This window comes from Hippocampus zosterae, chromosome 15 (assembly GCF_025434085.1).
Source record: "Hippocampus zosterae strain Florida chromosome 15, ASM2543408v3, whole genome shotgun sequence".
Taxonomy (NCBI): domain Eukaryota; kingdom Metazoa; phylum Chordata; class Actinopteri; order Syngnathiformes; family Syngnathidae; genus Hippocampus; species Hippocampus zosterae.
The window spans coordinates 12,192,341-12,215,293 of record NC_067465.1 but is presented as its reverse complement, the minus strand read 5'-3'; the positions used below and the strand labels follow the sequence as shown (position 1 = coordinate 12,215,293).

General features: G+C 41.7%; 2 protein-coding genes across 15 annotated transcripts in view; both read right to left on the bottom strand.

Annotated features, from left to right (window-relative positions):
- LOC127616836 (5'-AMP-activated protein kinase subunit gamma-2-like) overlaps positions 1-17,416 on the bottom strand; it is a 31,156-nt gene extending 13,740 nt beyond the window's left edge. The window contains exons 1-4 of one of the 3 annotated variants that reach the window (XR_007967217.1): positions 16,939-17,207; positions 15,618-15,680; positions 12,396-12,642; positions 1,872-2,098 (exon numbers count right to left, since the gene is read on the bottom strand). Coding sequence is in view for 2 of the 3 variants with exons in the window: in XM_052088631.1 (XP_051944591.1) it covers positions 1,872-2,098; positions 12,396-12,642; positions 15,618-15,680; positions 16,939-17,025 (624 nt within the window). In the remaining variant the exon portion in view is untranslated. Of the gene's footprint in view, positions 1-1,871; positions 2,099-8,372; positions 8,824-12,395; positions 12,643-15,617; positions 15,681-16,938 lie in introns of those variants that run through there. The other 2 variants (XM_052088631.1, XM_052088632.1) reach the window with 2 other exon arrangements.
- A 2,578-nt stretch (positions 17,417-19,994) lies between these two features.
- The window catches only part of kmt2cb (lysine (K)-specific methyltransferase 2Cb), a 67,295-nt gene continuing 64,336 nt past the window's right edge, over positions 19,995-22,953 (bottom strand). For all 12 annotated transcript variants that reach the window (XM_052088607.1, XM_052088606.1, XM_052088612.1 and 9 more), the window contains 4 exons: positions 22,427-22,543; positions 22,272-22,345; positions 21,692-21,800; positions 19,995-20,593 (listed from right to left, as the gene is read on the bottom strand). In XM_052088607.1, the coding sequence (XP_051944567.1) occupies positions 20,501-20,593; positions 21,692-21,800; positions 22,272-22,345; positions 22,427-22,543 (393 nt within the window). In that variant the 3' untranslated portion in view covers positions 19,995-20,500. The remainder of the gene's footprint in view (positions 20,594-21,691; positions 21,801-22,271; positions 22,346-22,426; positions 22,544-22,953) is intronic.

Sequence of the window (22,953 nt, the reverse complement as noted above, 5' to 3'; positions counted from 1 at the left end):
ATTATTTTATCAGGAGAGAGCCTAGTGTGGCCCTATGAGCGCTTCCCTGCTGTCCCTCAGTCACAATCGGTGGTCCTTGGATTTTAATATCAGCAACAAACTGGAGATAAAATATCGACTCGCCCTGACCAAGTGAGCATCCATCACTGCTTCAGATGATTATTCATTAAATCAGCACACTAACTCCTCACTCACTACAGCACCGCCATGAATCATGTGTGAAGTGAGCTCTGGATCTGATTGGTCCACGGTGTTTGAGCTATGGTTAACATCCTGAAATAATATTTACACCCCATGCATATGGGCCACACTCAAATACACACGTGCGCACACAGACACACGCACACGCACACACAGAGTCAGGGCTTCTTCCCCCAACGCCGCTAAATTTATCAGTAGTAATGCTATGATTATTAGAAGCTGTAATATTGGCAGTTCTTCTGTTCATAGCTGCATTTACATGAGCTCATCTTCCGAACCGCATTATCCTCACGAGGGTCACGGGGGAGCTGGAGCCTATCCCAGCTGGCTTCGGGCAGTAGGCAGGGGACACCCCGAATTGGTTGCCAGCCAATCCCAGGGCACACAGAGACGAACAACCATGCACGCCCACACCAACACCCACACCTAGGGAAAATTTAGAGTTACCAATCAGCCTACCATGCATGTTTTTGGAATGTGGGAGGAAACCGGAGTACCCGGAGGAAACCCACGCAGGCCCGTGAGAACATGCAAACTCCACACAGGGAGGCCGGAGCTGGAATTGAACAAGGTACCTCTTCACTGTGAAGTCGACGTGCTAACCACTGGACTACCGGGCCGCCCGCATTTAGATGGTACAAATCAATATATTACATTAAACCGCGGAACCATGAATCTTGAATGTCTTCACGAGAGGACAATTTGGAAATGTTTTACAGAAAGATTGATGTCCGACATCAGTTCATTCAAATTACTCAACTGCATGCCACCATAAAAGTAAACGTGAGCTCAGTGAATGTCTCCTACCCATGCTAGTTAAGAAGGATTGCAATCTAAAACTGGCGGTATAGATAGAGGGAGGATGGAAATCGCCGCAGGTGCTCTTTCATTCACTTCAGTAGACAAAGAGTAACAAAATATACTCCTCAAAAGCATATTCTTAGCAGACTTGCCGGTAGCCTCAATTGACACATCGTTGTAAAGCACAGTGGCTAACGCTATAGCCAGGAAATAGCCAGCCTCATACCTAAGGCTATTCATTAGTTTCATTCTAAGTATCTCAACAAAGTAGAAATGCCATTTAAAGGCATACACACATGTCCACAATCATAGTTTCTCCTGTATATGTGGTTCTCAAAGTTTTCTCAATCACTGTAACCCTTGTGAAATATTTTTTTTTCAGCCAAGTACCCTTTCATCAGCACCAAAGAATTAAGACTGTGTGATGTGCCACCAGTGTCTGTTTTATTTAACTTTCAAACTCCATTTGTAGTGGTCTCTCGATTTGGGAATAAACAGGTAGAGCTTAAAAAAAAAAAAGAGAAAGAAATACTGAAGTTGATTATGAATAAAGATATGCGCTTCTAAAGTTACAACGTGACCTTTGAACCAGTTTTGTCGCACTGATGTGAAAAAGGTTTCTCCAGTGAACAAAAAGTAGTCTGTCTCTGCCTGGAGAGCTCAAAACGGCAATTTTATTTCTGCCGTGTCACACGGGTAAGTGGTGTGATAATTCAACTCCAATAATGATGAGGCGTTCTAGCCTCATTTAGTTATAGATTAGCGTTCAAAAGCCCGTTAATGGTCGTGCAGTCAACACATCTTTAAATAGAGAGCTTCTCCCTTTAAAGGCCTTACAAGATTAGGAACATTTTTTCAGGCTGACTCACTTGTTGTGAGGTAGAGCATGCTGGCATGGGGCTGGAAGAAGGTTTTGGGGGTTTGGCGGAGGGAGGGCCGAGGCGCTGTCCCGTGTCCAGAGGCGTGGACACTGAGCGCGGGCGGGAGCGTTCCCCCAGGCGTTCCGGGCTTAGGCCGCCCTGGCGGGCCTCCTGAGTGAACACGGGCTGGCTGAAGACCTGCGTTGGGGTGGTAGGTGGGGTGGAGATTCCAGAGGCTAAAAAAAGAAAAAAAAAGTATTGAGCGTCATTTCAATACATTCCGGCGCTCTCAGTGACACAAACAACGTCATTTGACAGCTTAAAGACACTGGAAAGATGTTGTGGATAACATCACATGCTAGAGATGGAATGCACAATTGAGATATAAAGCCTGGCGCAGGTGCTGACAGGCAAGTATGAAGTAACTTCCCACTTAGAAATATGACTTTGTTATAGTGGCATTTCAATAAGTAAAAAAAAAAAGCCAGGAAAAGTGGAATAATGTTTGATGTGTGGTCTTGTTTTTAGCGGCAGAGTATAAGGCAAAGCAAAGGACATTCATGGAATTTCTGTTTGTCGTCATCTTCTTTTTGGGGAGCTCGACAAGCCCCAAAGTACTGCCACAGCAAAGTTTGAAAACAAATCAGCCTCTGAGACGTATACACTACTCCGCAAAATGATGACTTAATGATTTTTGGTTTTTTTTTTAATCCAATATTATTAATAGTTGGTTACATCAGCAATGGAGTGAGCAGTTTAAACAGCCTGTGATGCAGCCCCTGCTTTAGTCCCAAGGTGTCGGTCACATGACTGCGCCACCACCGCATGCTTCGCTCGCATGAGGTGTCACAATCTCACGCCGTGACATGTGACACCGCTGGCATATTTTCCAGGCCGGACAATGAGTGACACATATGATGGAGTATCAATAGTTTACAGGGCCCACAGTTAACTTTTTGAAAAATCTTGACAGGATCTCAAATGCCGACCCTTCAAACGTGTTAAAGGGGTTATTTATGCAAGATTGACTTGAATATGAATAGCTGTGTCTCTAAAGTCCCTTAAATTGGCTTGCGGTGGCCATTATTTCCTGTCTGGATGCGGGGTTTGGCGGGGGCGGCAGGCACATCTGCTCAAAACATTGCTAGCACTGGGTATACTTTGCTGTTTGGAGAGGCACACAACCGGATATATAAGTTCCCACAGTTGACAGCACATGTCTTAGCACAAGCCAACCATGAAGTGCCTGTAGACAACTGAGACAGGATTGTCTCGAGGTGCACAACCGGAAGGGAAGAGAACATTTCTGCGCCATTGAATAACCCAATGAGCCTAGTGGACGTCTTGGATGATGTTCGGCACCAACAAGACTCCTCCTTGTGCTGGCCCTTTGTCCAAACCGATCAATGTGGGAGACAAGTCTTAGTATAGTGGATGTTAGCAATAACCCAATGGTCTCTGGTAGAACTCTAGCATTCCTTTCTAGATAAGGAAGAACCTTCCAGAAGTATAAGCATCTCTGCAGCCATCCACCAATCAGGCTTGCGTGGTGGAGTGGCCAAACGGAAGCCACCCATTGGTAAAAGCCACAAGTTTTGCCCCAAAGTACCTAAAATACCCAGACACGAATAGACAACATTTTCCGGTTTAATGAGACAAAGATGGAACGTTTTAATGAATGCAGGACATAATTTCACAAGGAAACTTGGCACGGTCATCACCTGGTTAATACCAACCACTGAAGCAACAGGAATTGGAAGACAAGTCATGGGACTTAGGAAAGATGAAATCTGCTCCAGAGTGTTTTTGACCTCACACTGAGGCGACTGCTCATCTTTCAGTAGGACAACGACCCGAAGCCCATGGCCAAGATATCAAAGGGGCGGCTTCAGGACAACTTTTTCAATGTCCTTGAATGCCTGCCCCGACATGAATCCGTGTGAACATCTCAGAAGAGATCTGAAAATGTCTTTTCACCAACGTTCCCACCTAATTGGCAAATGGGCGAAACTGCTCCAAGATATCTGTCGGTGTGCCAACTTTGTGGTATTATAGGCTAAAAGAGTTTGGATTGTAAGTACTGCCAAAGGTGAATTTACAAAGGATCGAATGACGTGATCTTTCTTTTTTTTTTTATAAAGCTTTAAAATAACAATAAAATAGTGTATAGAATTTTGAACAAAAAAAAAAGTCATTCGTTATGAACAAGACTCTTATGCTGTACATTTAACCAAATCACACATATTGGTCACACAAAAGTATGCTATCTTAATTCTAAAGCATAATGGGAAATGCCATACATAAGCTAAGGTAACTGCTAACCCGTAAACATCTGAATTTAGATACAAACAGTGCAGGAACTCATGGAGACACTACATAAAACAACAATTACAGGCATGTATTATCTATGCACTGCAAAAAATAAATATCACTTCTTAATTTTTTTTTTGTAATGCTTCAGCGCTAGCAAATGTGCATTGTGTTTCTGGATCTGAATCCACACTAGTTTTAACTGTAAAGGTTTGGACTTGTCACTGTAAAGGTTTTGTTTGTTTGTTTGTTTTGTCTTGCTAATAAACTCCTTAGTGGTGATAACAAAATCCATAGGTGTAACAATTCTTGGAAATGGTGGACCTTGTGTGTTGTAATGTATAGCACTGGCCCGGCAGTGTCGTTTGACATTTAGCTGGCGTGCGGCAGGCCCTGCTGCCGCGGTTTGGCCTTCCTTTTTTAGCCGTGCTGTTGTGGCACATTCCACAGGAGGAGATAACAGCGCGGCCGGGGGGCTCGCTCTCCTGAGCCTGCTGGCAGGCGGGGCGGTGGCGTACCACCCAGGACACAGGAAGCGTGGCTCTTGTCGTAACTTACAGACACCAAACAACATCTAACCACAAAATAGTCGACAGTCAGCCACAATGTGGCTTAGCTACATGAAAACGGGCAAAATGTCAACAGTACTGGTCAACACCAAAACACCACACTTTAACCCTCGTAGTCCACCGCTTGCGATAAATGTCTTTGAATCAAAGGCAAAGGCATTCGGAAAAACACGAGAGAGCTGAAACGTATGGGGGGGGGGTTCTAAAATGGCCTAAATTTCATGACGTCACCGGCTGATAATTCTCAGGCATTGCAGCAATAATAAAAAAGGTTTTGATTCCGTAATCTTCACAATTTACATATTTTTCACCATAGAGACCCATTATAATTCATATTTTTGAATGCATCGTAAACCTAATGTGTAAACATGCATTTCACGCGATTTTTACGTCAATCGCTTTGTTTTCGCTTGGACAGACATATGCATGCTACATTGTTGGGTTGAGGTCATTCCAATTGTGCAACTTTTAGGTGGCGCCAGAGGATCGCAAATGAGTTTGCCTTTTTGCAGGAGGCCAATGCATTTTACATGAACACGTCTGGTCGGGATTGTTAGTAGGGCTTGGTTGGGACCTCCAGACACAATTTTTTTTTCCTTTTGCAAAAAATAAAGAATAAAAAATCCCAAAGAACGAATAAAAACTATATATGTATGGATAGCACAGATGCCTCTGAACATTTTGAGTGTTTGGAAAAAAAAAAAGAATGTTTGTATAACACACAATACATCATTTCAAAAATTGTAAAATGCGTAACTTAGGGTTTTTTTCATTTGAAGGACCCAAGGGTTAAGCTAGCATCACATTTTCTCATGGCGAATCCTTGGAATGATCATCAAACTTTGATGCAATTATGTGCCCAAATTTGACAGAGATTGTTTTTTTTTTTGGCCCATCATTTGGCCCTCCTTTCTAAGATACCTTCTTCCAATCGGGGAAACATAGTTCCTTTCCCTATAAAATATGAGCCTTGAAGCTTGAAGTCTAGCTAAAATGGCAGCTTCAATCCAAAATAGCTGACTTTCACTTTTGAGTATGACTCCGTGAGAACTTTTCGTGCACCGCGTTATGATAGACATGACCAACAATGGTGAACCTTGTGGTGGCGGGTCGTACGTGGGTACTTTTTTCTAAATTTTGAGCAGAAGCTACAGACTTACTTTAACAAAATAAAAAAAGAATTCTCTGCAATACTCTTGAAAAAATATTTTCGGGCCTGTGGCATAACCAATATGAACATCTATGGGTTAAAAACAAACATTTTGCTTTACAGAGGGGGTGGTAATGAGTTGGGCTGTTTTATTTTCACCGGGATACACAGCGCACTTCCCAAAATTGCTGAGATTTGAAGCATGTTGAGCATTCACAATAACAATAGACAAAGCGATTCCAAGAGTCAAATCCCTTGTTGAAGGACCTGTAACCTTGAGCAAGACTCTGAGGTGTTAACATTCCATCAAAGCCAAAGCCATTCCTGTTGGAATTGCTGAATGAGGCAAGTGTAAAGGCACTTTAAATACTTTGAAGCATTAGCATTAGCATTGAACGCGTTTTTGTTTGTTTGTTTGTTTGTTTTTTTAAGGACCTGGGCCATCCTTCTGTTTAGTAAATCAAATAAGGACCAGTCTGGTATAAATTGTTATAATTTAGCCCACAATTGTTACAATACTTTTTTTAAATTATCAGCAATTATAGCTTCTATAAAAAAAATTTAAAACTTTGATATAAAAGTATTCAAAGTACAGTGTTAATGTATTTATTTATTTTCAAAAAGGAGTACCTTTGGTGCAGGCATACATAACACAAATTTGAACTGACTGCTCGGTCAGAATGTGCCGTAGTTTATCACTAATGAACAACACTTCCAGGCCGTAAAAGTAAAATAATCAAATGAAAAACAGTAAATATATCTAAACCCAGAGGACAGCTGACCTCAAATCGCCCCTTCATGGTGCTTCCTCGTAGATGTCACTTGTACAGCAAAGGCACGTTGTTCACATCACATGATGCTGCCAGCACGTCGCACCGTACAAAGCCACAGAACCACATATGGCTGTGTTTAAACGCAGCAGCGCTCTGCTTCGCTCCGCTCCTCGGCGCACTAAATCGCAGAGCTCGATGCTTCCCCAACAACAATGACAAGGGGCCGTGTTACGCCTGCATCTGATTTCTATCAGCTGGAGTCTATCCCAGACGTTTGGGTAAACACTACCCTGGACTGGTCACCAGTCCATCGCAACAACCATCACACTGATTGATCATTGAAAGTCGTCAAAACACCTAATATGCATGCTATTGGACTGTGGCAAAAATCCAAAGTATGTGGGGAAAAATCATACATGAATGTTGCAGCAGTGCGAAACTCTACCCACTGAACTGAGAAACTATCCAACCATTTTCTAGAGAGCTTTTATCAGGGGTACCTCATGGACTGATTGGCAACTAATCACAAGGCACATGGTGGAAAAACCAACATTTACAATCACATTCACACCTCGAGACAATTTGGAGTCTTCAATGAATCTGATGTGCTGTTAAGCTTTGCTGAAGACAAACAGGGGACCCACAGGCAGACGCAATGAACTCAGTACAGGGTTTATTGTCAGGGCAGAGGGCCAGGTCATGGAGGGAGGAACCAAAGGCAGAAACCAAACCAAGGTGTACTGGTGGGGCAGGCAGCAGAGAGTATGGCAGGGAAGGTAGATGACAAACTGGCGACGGCTGGCTGTTCAGATTGGCCTTAATGCTGCAGTGGCGAGTGTGCCTGGCGAGGGGAAGACTGGCAGGCGTGTAGGTGAGACAGGTACAAGGATTGGGGACGGGGGTGGGGGTGGGGGAGCGCCCAGCCCACATTGAATTGAGCGAAAGACAACCAAAAACAGGTCAGAGGGGAGGGGCCACACAGTGGCACACTGAGGACAGGCACAATTGTTTCACACATGTGCACGTTTTTTCAAATGTGGAAGACAGCAGGGCTGAAAATGTAATCCGTTCAGTAGAATGCAATTTTCAAACAGTAAAGGCTGCAATTTGTGGAAAAAAAACCCAAACCCTCTCTTTCATTTCAGTTGCTTTGTAGGATTTAGAGTATTTTACATACACGGACCGGTATGTCGTGACGGGACACAACTTAGCTTTGAGCGAAGAGGAAATGATCTCAAACCAGTCCTTGCAACTTTTATCATGGGAGGCATAAAGGTATCGAAGTTAAAAACACAATATTGATATTTAAAATTCAAGAACACATGACAATGTAAAAAAATGATCAAAAAAAATATTGAACCGTGAACCCCACATATCTATATATCTATACATAAATGGATCTATATCTAGCCATCCATATAGCTAGATAGATATCAGGGGTGCATGCCAAAAGGGGCCTCGGTATTCACCCTGGACAGATCGCAAGTCACAAGGCGCTGAAAGACAATCATTCAAACTCACTGCTGTGAACAGTTTGGAGTCTGCAGTGAACCGAATATGCATGTTTCAGGAACGAGAGTCGAACCACTATTTCATTCACACGAGCTCAAAAGTGGATTCCAAACACCATCAGTGATCATTGCCCCAATAGCGTCGCTAGACAAACTGCAAATGGAAAAAAAATGCATGCAACGGCACGGCGCGTTACCCGACAGACAGGACGCTTCGGACTGCTGCCTCCCTCCGAGCCCATCTTGCTCCTTGCGTTTCTTGCTCCTCCTCAGGCTGCCAAACCTCTTCATGGAGCGCAGCGGCGGGTCGCGGGCTCAGCACATTACGACACAGCGACACAACAAACGGGCTCACTCGCCTTGGTCACAAGCTGTTTGTCCTTCAGGGGGACGACATGGTGCACTTTTCCTTGAAATTAGATGCAGCGAGTTTAGACAGGGCTGCCAAGTTTAAGGCAAAAGCCGCAAGGCCCCTCTGAAGGTTAATCTTGCACATCCACGCATATAGAATCCACAGTACATGAAACTGGACATGACAAGGAATTGAGCTGTAATTTTTGCAGTCAAAACTTGTCCTCCCTAGTGATGTCGACGCCTGCCCCTGGCACCCTCCCACCTATCAGCCGCATTAGAGTCGTAAATTGTCAGGTGCAGCTGTGGGTGGCGTCTCTTTTAATATAGCACCCGCCGGAGGGGGTGGGGGGGAGTCCAGCCTGCCAGGGCAAATGGCAGTGATTGGTTGGCGTCTGTGCCCCCCCCCCCTAACACTGCACCTCCCACCACGCAGAGAGTAAACTCAACCAATGCGTGACACAAGCTGCTTCTCGAAAAGCTCCTTCCACACTGCAGCAGAAGAACAATCAAGCATGTGGCTGTGAGCTGCTGCTGCTGCTGCTGCAGACATTTGTGATATGGCAGCTGTCACAAACTTTTTCTTTTTTTGGGGTGGAGACCTTTAACAGCCCCCGTCAGGTGACAGCAGGGGGGGGGTCCAGTCCAGTGTACAGTCAGCTGGTGCATACAGTGCAGATGACGACTGATGATGTTAGCTATGACTTGACTTCAATTGATGTCACAATTTCCATTTTCTACAGCGCGTGTCCTTATTCGTGTCGAGGGTGAACTGGAGCTTATTAGAGATATTCGACACCACATTTGTCAGGCCGATAACAGTATGAGAACTCACACTTTGAGTACTCACCGATATCGATATATAAAATGTCATTCAACACAATGACAAAAAAAATTGTGAACAATTTTTCTGATGCCACTATATCAAGCTCGATAGCGGCAACTAATGAAGATGAGGACTTACTCAATGTTTGATTATTTATTTATTTTTTGCCTTAAGTATCAGTGGCTGGTATCGGCAACCTCCATGAGTAACTGATACCATAAAATAAGGTCGGTATCAGCCCAAAACCAACACTGGTATCGGTACTCTGCCACCCTAAGACCTTATTTCAACTGATTTTTGGGCGAGACGCAGCAAACACCTTTGCCTTGTTGCCAAACAAACACAGGGCAGATATAGACAAACAAGTATTCACATCTATGAACAATCAAGAGCAAAGCTACCATGCATGTTTTTGGAATGTGGCAGAGGAGGCCAGAGTACCACGAATCCACTCAAGAAGGTCAGACAAAGGCGAGATTCGAACACGGGTACAACTAGACTGTGAGGCATACGTGCCAGCTACTACTGTGGGGGCACCGTAATTCAATTCACTACTGTTGAACCTATTCAACACCAACAAAGCTGATTAGAAGGAATCTGTTCGGGAGGTAGCCATGTCAATTAATGATACATGATGCAGGATTTAATAATATATCTAGTCCACGGTCATTAGCACAGTGCCCTAGTGGTTGGTCATTTATCTCCTGGATATGTCTTGTACTTCAGTGTACTCTGAATTTCTATCCCACCCATGACCAAAATGAGAACACTTAAGGGCCAGACCTGAGATTTAAGCCCCAAACCTCATAACTGAGAGGCAGATGAACTAACCTGTAGGCTACGGCGCAGCACCCGTGGATAATAATTTAACGCTTTCAGGGACAGTGGTTACCACAGTGGACAGCTTATCATGTTATCAGGTTACAGGATGCATGAAAGGTTTAAGACCTTGCATTTTAGTACTAGCTTGGTTTTAGCGGTGTGGATTATACATCACGCTGCCCTTGAAAGGTCCTTGTTCTGTTCATTTTTGGAAACTCAAAAAAAATGCACAGTTCCTTTATTTACTGACAACAAGCAGCACACTATAGCAACGCCGAGTGAGAAAGAGGAGGGGGGGGGGAAGGGAAGGAAAGAACAGGAGCGACTAGAAGAGCCTGGTCACTTCCAGATAAGGCCAGAAAAACCGACAGTTGGCTTCAACGCGATGCCACAGCCTCAAAAAGGCCAAGAACATCCTTTTTGGAAAAAAAATGATTCCACGATCATCGTCGTAAATAATACTGGATGAAACTGACTGTGAAATGTGAGAGCTTGTCTACACAAGCTGATAAAATATTTTAAGCTTACAACGCACCCTTGTGGTCAATGCAAGAAATCCACAAGCATGTCCTGTCATTCGAGAGCGAAACAACATTTTTTTAATAAGAAGGACGTCTTATATTCACTCAAAGGGCAGGATTTGTTTTCGTTTATTTATTTTTAGCACGAAAACACACAATGCCTTCCACAATTATTGGCACCCATAGTTAAGAAGTGTTCTTGAGCTTCAAACGAATTCAGTGCTTTTATAAATATCAGGGCAAAATAAATAAACAAATCAATGAACAGACAGGAAAATCCAACCCTTAATACCAAGGGCCTGTATTCAGAATGAAAATAAATATTGTATTGTATTGTATTGTATTGTAAAATATCACATTATGAAATAACTTTTACATGGGACCTCCCTGGCAGAACTATGCACAAAAGAAATAAAATCTCAAGCATTCAATAAGCTTTCTGCCTCAGAGCGACTATACTTCGATGTAACGAACGTGAATGTTTTTGGAATGTGGGGAGAATGCCAGAGCATCAGGAGAAAACTCACGTAAGCATGGGAGAGTGTAAGCAAACACCACACACAAAGCCAAGATTTGAACCCAGAACCTCAGAACTGTGAAGCAGACATATTAACCACCACACTAACTGCACTGGGAAGCTGCCTTAGCTGTTATTCTTGCATTCTCACTTCCTGTAGGTGTGATGCTGCGCCATCCCAACACTTTTGACCAGTGAGAACATTTTGAGGCTCGGTCGTCATCTATAACAAGCATTAACTTTCCGATAACAGCCAATAGCTCCGAAGAAACAGTGGAAGAATAGTCACTTGTATGCGACAAAAACACATGAGTCATCTTTGCAGAGTTTGACGCTTGGTGTTTCCAGCAGAACAGTCTCCATGCAGTTATGTAACCATTGAGCAAACCAGTGCTTGGAGATGTCTTCCAGTCACAATAAGATGAGATGACTAATGTGTTCAAATAGCGGCCGAACAAATATTTAATGCTGTGCCCGCCAGTGGAATGCCAAACTCGTATCGCAATCCAACAATTCAGCCTTGCCATCACAGACGGACAGGAAGTTAAAAATAACAACATTACATTGAAAATACACCTAACCAAATGTTTCCATTTCCTTGTTGATAGAGGAAGAATTTCACACGGAACAAGGGGTCACCTCAAGTCACAAAACGAAGCAGTGGATGTTTTTCTTTTTTTTTTTTGCGAGGGAGCCGTGCCTTTCACTTCCTTGTTTACATTTTGTTTGGAGTCAGAAATGCAGCGTGTAGAGATGAAGCGGAGCGATGAATACATACAATGCGTCAACTGCCAACATTAGCTGCTAGCTAGCTAGCTAGCTAGCTAGCTGATTCTATACTGGTCATGAGTATGTCGATTTGTATGTCTTTTCAGACCGAAACTGTTTTTCTGTGCAACAGGAGATTTTGATATTCACTTCACACAGGTAGTTATTGTGAGTAATAAGGGTAAAACTTCTTAAAGCTGCCGAAATAACAAGCTAGCACACTTGACATACTGGTGAGAGGGGGGCATGCCAAGAGAAGAAAGTATTTCATACAGCAAACTTTGGAGATGAGCGTCATAGTGAGGAGCTAAGTGTGTCCATATGGATCAACATCAGTTGTCTGGACTTTGTGATGGTGCATTTTCATAGTATATTGACTCAGTTGTATATATGTAGCAATACTTTTTGGGCTTACCTCTGCGGGCCCGGGAGAATATTTTGACACTTGCAGGGTTGGTGCCAGATGAGGAGCGGAAGATGCCGCTGAAGCTGAGGCGACGAGGGGATTTGACTGGGGAAGTCTGATAACAGGAAGAGAGGAAGATGTTCTTCGGGGAACTGGAGCTGGACTTGTATTGCACCATGGCCGACTGCGGACTAGGCGGCGGGTTGGTGGCAGGCTCCCCTTTGCTGGGGCTGGTTGGATGGAGGCAACGCTCCCCCTGTAACACCATTCGGATGTAGTTTTACATTGCAGCATGAATGCACGTGGAAGGGTTGTGGGATGTAAGCAAATATAGAAAAGACACATGAAGAAACAACAGAAGCTGCCTGCAGTTTCTAAATGCAACCTGGCACTTCTCCTTTTCACATATACAAAACACTGATCGCTTTTCACAACTGCACACAGATGTCAGCAGTAACTCATGTATCGTTGTGCAGTTACATCTCCTTGAGTGCCAATTTGATGTTTTTGTTCCAATGGTCAACAAGCTGGCGAGGATTCAACTAAGTACCAAACTAAAAGAGGGAGGACGCTACCATTTTGTATTATTGTTTGGCCTTGGTAGCAATCTGTGCGCTATTGAATGTTTCTCTTTGGCATTGTCCTTCAATTTTCTGTTGATGATTCATGAGTCGGACAACATTCAGTTAGGCAGAAAAGCAAAAGGTGAGTGTCTTGAAGGTACATACATTGGTGCTGTTACAGTGATGCCGGAATCATGCTCGAAATAATGCACATTTTTCTATTAGCACTAATCTAACATGGGGAGGCCAACGTGCCTACCAGTCAATCAATGTGCCGCCCTACAATATGAACAGTTTCAAAAAATTGCTTTCTATTTCATTTAAACGTGTATTTATGTTTAGTGAAGTCCATAAAGATTCTTTCAAAAGAGGAAAAAAGTACCTCATGTATCATACAAGAAATCCTGAAAATATATCCTGAAAATATTATGACTAGTGAGGGGGGAGGGGGGGGGGGTTCAGTTGTCTACAGCCTCATCGTGTGGCTCGAATTTGTTCTAATGAAACCATCACGCCTGAGGAAAAACAACCAATTAGAGAAAAAAGGTATAGGTATAGGTCATTTGCAGCATACTCAAGGGCACACAGAACCAGATAACATGATTATTATTATAGTTTTTTATTGTAGATTTTTAGGCTGATGTCGATTCCAATATTTGCCAGCATAAAATTCCAGGAAGCAATTGATCAGTCAATTTATCAAAAAAATAGATAATAAGGCAAGGCCTCAATTGGACGAAATACAAAAATAACCACTTTCTACGCACATGGCGATATACAGTATTAGATGTAATCTGTACAGTTTCTACTCCCCTGAGAGTAATTTTGTGTAAACAGTAGAAGTAGTCATTTGTTCCCAAGTCAGACAGTGTCTGGTTGTCCCAACAAGGCTGAACAGGACGGCAATTGCACAAGGCTGCGCCCGTTCACACGTTTAGTTCCCCTTTTTAAAGCAATCCTGTGACAAATCAGCACAAGCGAGAGCGCATAGCCATCTCGTCTTGTTTGCAAGCAACTCTCACTCGCTGCTATTGTGCAAGAAGATACACAGACCTTGTGAAAAAGGGGACGGGGCAAGGCGTGACTCGTGCGGACTGTAAAAGCCGTGTAGTGATAAAGGTATATGGCCATGCTTCAGAATATTAGTAACCAGCGTAGATAGTAGGAAGAGGCTTCTTTTGTTTACCCAAATCAATATTCCATAGTAGGCGGACGAGATCCATGTATGCACGCTTGGCGTCAAGTTACACTAAGCCCGAAAGGGTTGGAAGAAAATGAATGACGACAAAAATACAACACAGAAAATAGCATGAGCTGCAAAACAGACCGTGGAAATTCTCAAATTGAATATCCCTGAAGTAGTTTGAGTTGAACTAACATTTTCAAGAAAATTGTCTGTTCACCTTTGGGGTCTCTCCCAATTTAAAAATGGGTTAAGATGTTCAATGTGTGTGCGCATGTGTGCAAGCATGCCTTCAGTGAGAATCTAAAGCAAGGGTATGCAACCTGCGGCCCCGAAGCCGCATGTGGCACTTTCATCCTTCTACTGTGGCTATCTCTGATTTTGGAATGAGCTTATCATTTTAATGAGTTGGTTCATTTGTAAAATTTCACTTTAAATGAGAAGATAACGGTGCTTCTGTAACAATTACATAAAATCTTTTTATAAGTTACTTTTTTCCCCAAAAAATATCTGTCACAAGTGCCGACGTGGGACACCTGGGACCGAGATTTATTGCTTAGGGAGGCAAGCTCTCGCTAAATCCAAGAAAAGAAAAATTTCTGACCCCCCCACCCACCCCCAAAAAATATGTGCCTTTAATGCTAATCTGTATTTGAAAAATACTAAATAAATTATTCACTCCTTATGAATTACAATCGTGTGAGGAAAAAGAGAAAAAACAAAAAATACATTCACCAGGTACAATGTAAATCATGTACATAAGTTTCATTCAATAATTCTTCATAAGATACTTTTGTTCTCTTTGCTTTGCCTTCGAATACCTTCCGCTGTTGTATTTGTAAACGGTTTGAGATGTTGTGCTTTTGGTTGTGTGAAACACATTGAGCTGGCATGTGCATGAAATGTACTATATAAATAAAACTGCCTTGCCTTGCCTTTGAGCATTTAAGCATGCCAATCTCTGATCTGAAAGATTAACTTACCAAGTGCCTTGTTTTTCTCAGAGACTTTTTGTTTGCAACCAAAGACGGGTGTCAGTATTGACAAAGTGGGAAGGAAAATAAAACATGACGATGACTTCTCCTGGCTACTAAGTACAATCTGACACAAGTTGATCATCAAATGTTAAAGAAAAATGGAAGTGTGAAGTATTCATGTGAAGGGATTCACCTCATAGGCGCAACAGTATATAAAACACACCCCCAACAGGAAAATACTGTGAGACAAAAAACTTTGATTATGTCTGAAAGCAAAACAAAAAGGGATCCCAGAGCTTGTGTTCACTTTGGAGTAGAGCACATACCTCCACCAAGGCCAAAATATCCTAATTTGGATCAGCAGAATTTGGGTATCCGCCTCTTGCATATGCCTGAATTTGTCATCAAGGTGTACACTTATAAATTATTCACAAATTCCTAATAAAAAAGAAATTACAAAAAGGATTTTTATCCAGATCAAAATGTAAGCATGCTGGAAATTCTTTACCGTCTTTGGGCTCTTAGTTGAGCAACTCGTTTCCACCCGAGGAGAAGCAAATGGCGAGAAATCCTGCATGAAAGCAAAGAGACAAAACGTGCGTGAGGAGAGATGTTGGAAGGCCAGGTGCTTCTGTTTTGACTAAAAGAGCAGCAGACAATAAAACAATATTGCATTTCTGCACAAACATGATGCATTTGACCATGACTTGGGCAAATAGTTTCCCTCATACCAAAGATACAACTTGACATTCCACACTGGCTGACATACAGTAGCAACGTCTGAGAAAATACATCGACATGATTAGGGGACAAGCTGAAATTGTCTTCTTTTGGTTAGTTATTTTTGTTGTTGTCATGATTCATTGGCCCTGACTACAGCATTTGATACAGTGGACAAGTAATTAGTATTATGTTGGCTCGTTTGCATGGGGTGGGCATTAGTGATCGTTCTCTAGAGTGGTTTAGATCCTAATTAATATTATAAAAACACCTAACTTAACACCCAAGACAGCCTGTGGCGTGCTTTCATCAAAAAAAAAAAAAAAAAAAACAGAATGAAGAACTAGAGCGAACTTTGCACTTGGACGAGACCAAGGCCAGACCGATATAATCAGTTGATACTGTATTACCTTTGTTGATTTTTTTTTGTTTAACACATTAACACAACAAATGTTCTGCATGTAATTTATATCTCTAGTGTAGTAAGCATTAAGGTACACAAAAAATAATTGAATATGTATTGTTATATTAATCCACAGATAAATCAATTATGTAAATTTCATTCTGCCAAATGTCGTAATCTGCGTCGCCTCATTAAATCTTAATCAGTCAGGCCCTACATTGCACATAACTCGTTTTTTTTTTAAGGGGGACATGCCTGTCTCATGAAAATGAGCAATCAGCTTTTGTCACCATCTCGACCAGGGGAGGGAGTAAGCGGCTTCTTCAATCGTGACAGAGTGTCATTCAAAATGATCATCTTTATGAAGGATTTATATATATATATATACAACTGCTTTGTTTGAAAGCATTTAAACCAAGGATGGAGAACCTGCAGCACAGGAGAGCTTTTTGATGTGGTCCACAATGCAATTACTGTTCAAAAATTAATAAATAATAAACCGATCGTTGCGTGTAAACAAACAGCAACCTATATACAGTATTGACTTTGCTCGCTGCAATTGATTGTACTGGCGTGACAATGACGTAAAAAGGTTTCCAAATGATGTCGATCAAAGCCAAACGTCGCGTGCACTCCCGCCGCCCATTAATTAGCCGATGCCCTATTTTACAACAGGCAAACGGCAAAGTACACTTGAGCGACTTACGGGCATGTTAATACGTAGACTTCTCCTCCTCTTCGGCAGTTTCTTGGAGCCTCCCTTATTGCTGGGCTCCATCAACGTGCTCCCCATTTTCCCAAGCAAATGTGTGCCGCCGGGTAAAAGGCTGAATCACCACTGCAGAACATCAACAAACCTCCTCGGAGCGGAATTAGTAGACAGGTCACCGAAGTGTCGGGACAGTTGCTGCTGATCCACCAGGAAGTAGGCTGGACCCGTCGGCAGAGGCAGGGCACCCTTCGACGAATGGCTTTCGACCACCGCTCTTTTACGGGCGTTACGGTAAAAGAGCTGGGGAGGAAAATCAAAACACGGCTATCGGCGAACCAAGTTTATGTATATAAAAAATGTGATATGAGTTTTAATTGACCCGCATGGACCCAACCCATTCATATTTGCCTGCTGAAATGAATTTAATGCCTTCATCAATTCAAGCCTTTTAAAAACCTGACAATTTATGTAATCCGATTATTAACGATGACAAATGCACGCTATGTAATTTATAAAAAGATACAGTAATGCTAAATTTCCCCAGTGTGGGACAAATAAAGGATATCTTAATAAACCAAATGTAAACAATTGTTCTTGTTACACTTTCTGGGCATAGATTACTAAACTGTGGGTACATATTTAGTTAGATAAGCATGTTTTTTTCTTCTCAAACACACACGACACAATCAGTTCGATTTTCGGTTTAAAAAATACAACCTTTTTAACGTGATGCTATCAGATGTTTCACCCGCAGATGTCACCAAAACCAACAAAGAATAACGTCTAACTAGAAAGGAATGACAAAAAAAAGTTCTCCTACACTGAATCATCAGCATTCAACCTGATGGCCAGGCTTCAATAATAAAATCTGATTTCAATATGAAAAATCTTAAGTACCTTCGATGAGAAGTTTAGGATTGTGACCTTGCCGTGTCCTATACAAGAACATTGTTTATCCCTTTTCAGATTATGCGGCGCCAGTGAAGAGGACAGATGTCTTTTGCAAGATGTACAAATCAAGGACAGATAATCAATATTCTCTGGACACAACATAAGGTACAACTGACTGTCTCGCTACATCGCAATTTTTCAAAGAACAGTTTTATATAGTGGAACATTAAATAGGAGTTCTTTTTCTGGGAATTATGCCTGAAAACAAGGGAGGCAGAACCTTAAACTCGGGTTGAACGAGGTTTGTTTGTTTTTTGTGTGTGTGTGTGTGTCTGAAAGTGAACACAGCCACATAACACAAAATGTATTGTATATTAATTACCAACTGTGAACAAAAAATGCAAGTGATTTGCTGTGGTGACTCCTAATGGAACAGGCCAAAAGACAACTCAATTCGTTTTTTCCGCACAATGTAGAAATACCTGTAGAGTTGTAGTTTAGCATTCAGAAATTCACTTACTTTTATTTATTTCTGGTTACGGCTCTTGGAAAAAAAATCATCGATTCGCTGTGTTGGTGCTTTGGCCTGCCAAAGTAATGTATTGCCGCGGTGCTACCGTAATACCAAGTAACTATGTTGAAGTGAATTGAGAAGCATCTTTATATAAAAGCAGTGCATTGCCACCATCTTGTGGCATCTTAGCATCAAAGATCGATATTTAAGTGAGTCGAGAAGCTTTAAATAGACAAAGTAGGGATTTGGCACTATCCTGTGGCATCTTTAGTCATTTACATTTACAAAAAACATTACCTTGCACAGTCGACAGTTGGGTATGCACGGGCACACGCTAACATGTAAAATAGTTTATTTTTGTAAATGTTTCTAAATTCAATTCCACAAACTCCGTACTCTGTACACTTCAAAAGGCATTTTCCAAAAAACAAAAGAAACACCCCGCCCCCCAAAAAAGTGGGTTGTGGGGGGATATAAAGAACCAAAAATGGGACTACTTTACATGACAAAGAAAATGTAGCACAAACACACTGGCAGGATGATGTCGTATCATACAAGAGAAGGAAAAAAAATATTTAAGAAACAATTTTGTTACAACCATTCATTGAGAAAATATATACAATTGACTCGGAAAGTTAAAAAAATACATGCCATATACATTACGAGTTCTAAGACTGTTTCCAAAATTTTACTTGAAATTGTGCACGCAAAAAAACGTTTCCATTTTCTACGCATGTGACGTGTGACTGTGTGTCAGTATAAGAAATAGTTCCGATTAAAGACAATGTCATCTACCCAAAGGAGAGAAGCGACGGTGGCAAAAGTTCCCCGGCAATTCTTTCTGTCAAACATACACACATACATAAACATAAACACACACACACTCTGGTTTGTCAAAGTTGTCGTCATCAGACACTTGCACCTTGTTTCAAAAGCAACATAAAAACAACAAATATACGTTGGTGTTCCTATTTGTGTTAAAAAGTTAAAAAGTTGTCCTTTTGGTGTTTCGAAACCTAATTCACAGTTTATTTAAAATCAAACCTGATTAACGGCCGACAGACAATCTGTCGCCACTTGGAGAGTTTATATTTTCAATCTGCAACTGATCATTTAGCAACAAAAATAGCATTTCTTCAACTTTTTTTGTTTCTTTGAGTGGTTAACGTGTGTGTTTAAAGTCACAAAACACTACAGCTACAATACCTTACTTTTACAACAAAAATATTTTGTGAATTATTGTGGTTATCTTACAAATTCTGTACAGAATAATCATAATATATACTCTCAAACAGAAATAACGTTCCATCTTAAATAAATGTCATTGACATAACAGAACGGGGAGGAGAAGAAAATAGGAACAAAAAATTTAAAACACCTAACATTGAGAGGGTTAAGGTAGTATTTGGTCGGTTATTCCTATACTTTTTCTTTATGTACATTTATACAACAAAAAAAAAAGTAACAGCATGTCTTCTTCTCACTTCACAAACATATCTGGCCTTCTTCAAATCATCACCATCATGTAGAGAATCAAATTCATTCACTCGGTAATAAATACAAAATTCCACACAAATCACATGACGGAGACCTATGATAAAACTGACTCATGGAATCAAGTATTGTGTGTGTGAGTGTGTGTCCATTTTTTTTCAGTTTTGTTGGTTTTTTTAATCTTTTTTTTTTTAGTGCAAGTTAATATTCCCTTCGCAGTATTCATTGCTGTACATTCCTCATTCAGTGATGTCTACATTTAGTCATACGCATAGTACGACACACGCACTCACACACACACACAAACAAAAGGGCCTGCCCTTAGTAAGCAATAAGGCCGCACCCTGCACAGTGCTTTCTCATTCGTTGGTGAATTCCACACCCCGTGTAAGCCGCACACGTGTTTACAGAGACACCCACTCACAGACAGACAGACAGAGGCGTCGCAATGCAATGGCCTCGCACATATGGCACACGTTGCGCATCCTGCTACTTGTGTTCCATTCACCTCCATCCAACTCGGATGCCTTCTGATCAGTCACAAAATGACTTCAGGGTGAAACTGATCGTTCTCAGCATCCGCAGGCAAGAAGCAAGGAATGTTTTTTGTTGTTGTCTTTTTTTTTTTAAGGTTTGTCATTATCGCCGTCTCTTCGCTCAGTAGATCCACTTCCTGCACTCAGCGGCGCCACAGTGGCACGCCGCCTTGTACTGACTGGCGACGGGGTCGAACTGGTGGTCAAAACACAGCTGGAAAATGACAGAGCAGAGGCGTGAGGGACAGTTCCTTGGGTTTCACTTCCTCCCATAAGGATGGTTTTACACGACATCGTTGAGTGAGACAATTCAGGCTATTTGCTCTGGAGAGGCACAATTAAGATATGAGTTGTTAAATTATTATATTTTAAAGCCATTGGAAACGAAATTGAAGAGCAACTTTCCAATGGCCCATGTTGTCCAAGGTTGCCACCATACGTAAATGACACGCATCTGCTCTCAAGAGATCTGAAAAAAATACTGCATCACTGTTTTGTTGGTTCCGCCATTGAGTGTCATTTGCTAGATTCTTTTTTTTAATTTAATTTTTTTTCATTTTTAAGAGAATTAATTTATTTGGAGATTTGAGACTACTTACAATCGTAAAATCCTATTTTTGTGCCAGGATTGATTGAATATATTTTCATGCCAATGAAGCCTTGTTTTTAGATGAATGGTTTCAATGGCTCTCACAATTTTTTAAGGATCCGTGGGAGCTCTGGATTAGGCCAAATGAACACAATGTCACTTTTAGTCACTGTCACTTTTAGATTTTTTTTTTGTTTTAACATATTGTTTACGTCTATGTTGTCACTGTTGTTGACACCTGAGGAATTATTCACATGCAACTTGAGCATCCACCTATGTAGAGATTTTTTCCTGCTTTGTGTCGCATGAACTGTACATGGAAATAAACAGTCCAAAAGAATTGGATAAAGGAAGCCAAGTGGAATTCGGCACTTGGACCTGCAGTGTAAATCCACACTAAAAGTAGAACGGAATATTTGTACTCAAATTCAGCTAAAGACACTCAACGTTTTGGGAGACAAGAATGTTGTTAATGTGTGGCAAATCTGGAACATCAACAAAAGAACATTCCCCCCCCAAAAAAAAGATGGCTTCTGTGTTGGTCCACTTATTTTTTGCACTTTTCTAGTTGTGTTACAGGGGGTCCTCGAAGTTTTGTTCCTGTTTGTAAGTCAAAATTCGCCTTGTCCCTATCATAGACTAATTGCACTGTATAACAAAGTGTGAGTCATCTCATCTAAAAAAATAAAAAATAAAAGTGGAATAAAGAAAAAGAATATGCACCTCCTCTCCCCTTTCAATCCGACGGATGCAGCTGATGATAATTTTGTAACCCCTTTCAAATGTCACAACCTCAGCAACACAGTTTGGGTCACAAGAGTGGTTCATGTACCTGTTAAAGAAAAAGAAGATTACCGGTACAGAAAAAGGAAAAACGTCATCAGGGCGAACCGACTGAGTGCATTCCTAATGATCAGTTTTTTTTCTTCCCATTTTCCATTTAGAACGACCACAAACGGTTCACTGAAAACAGTCTTCTCTGCCAACCTTTACCCTGCATGTGCCCTTTCGTTGGTGTGAATTCAGAAGTGTTCCGAAGAACGCATTACGCCCCATGAAACAAGCTAAATAGTCAAGAGTGAGATATGCGGATCACGACACAAAATACATTGAAACCGGCAGCCCGAGGCAACCCGCCTACATTTATTCAAGGTCGGGGGGGGGGGGGGGGGGGTCAAGAGTGCAAAAGAGAGAAAAGCCAAAGGCAGAGACATCACACTCAACTTTTTGAATGCTTCGTTAAAGTAAACCACTCCGAATGAAAACCCGAAAAGCAAACGTCGAGCGCTAAAACGTCACGTACCTGGCGAGCCCTCCCGATCGGGTCGCATCAACAACATGCTCGCTGTCGATACGGAACATAAACACAGCTCGATTCTGGAAAGGAGATGGGTAAAAATCACTGTTAGTCTTTGTTCAAATAGCCTACAGCTGATTGACAGTGAAATGGATGCTGACCTGAGATCGATAGACCCTCTCCTTCCTGATGGCTACCTCATTGCGGAGGACTGTTCCATTGTACTCAATCACCATTGTTTGCTTTTCCATGTCTCGAGCAGCAAACAGCCCGAGACCCTACAAACGTGTCATTACAGTACATTTCCATCGTAAAACAAAACTCATTCCATAACACAAAAGTAACTTGAGTTTTAAGTACTGGTAATTTAAATGACACATTCTAGGAAATATCAGTACATAGGGTTAAGGGCTTGCTCTTTATTATCAACCTCTAATGTTGGTTGGTTGTTGATTATGATAATAGACATAATCTCAGATGAAAAATTGCATTAAAAACACACACAATATAAAACCTCTGGCTCCCACAGATTGGTCGGCGCCAAAGGCTTGGTGAGATGTCAACTTTTGGTGACATTATTCCACAGTCTGGAACACCACGTGAGGCCTCGACCTACTTCATGGTCTGAAGGCAATTGGGATGACCCCAGTCAACAAGATTACACAAACACACTCCAAATCTCCTTTTC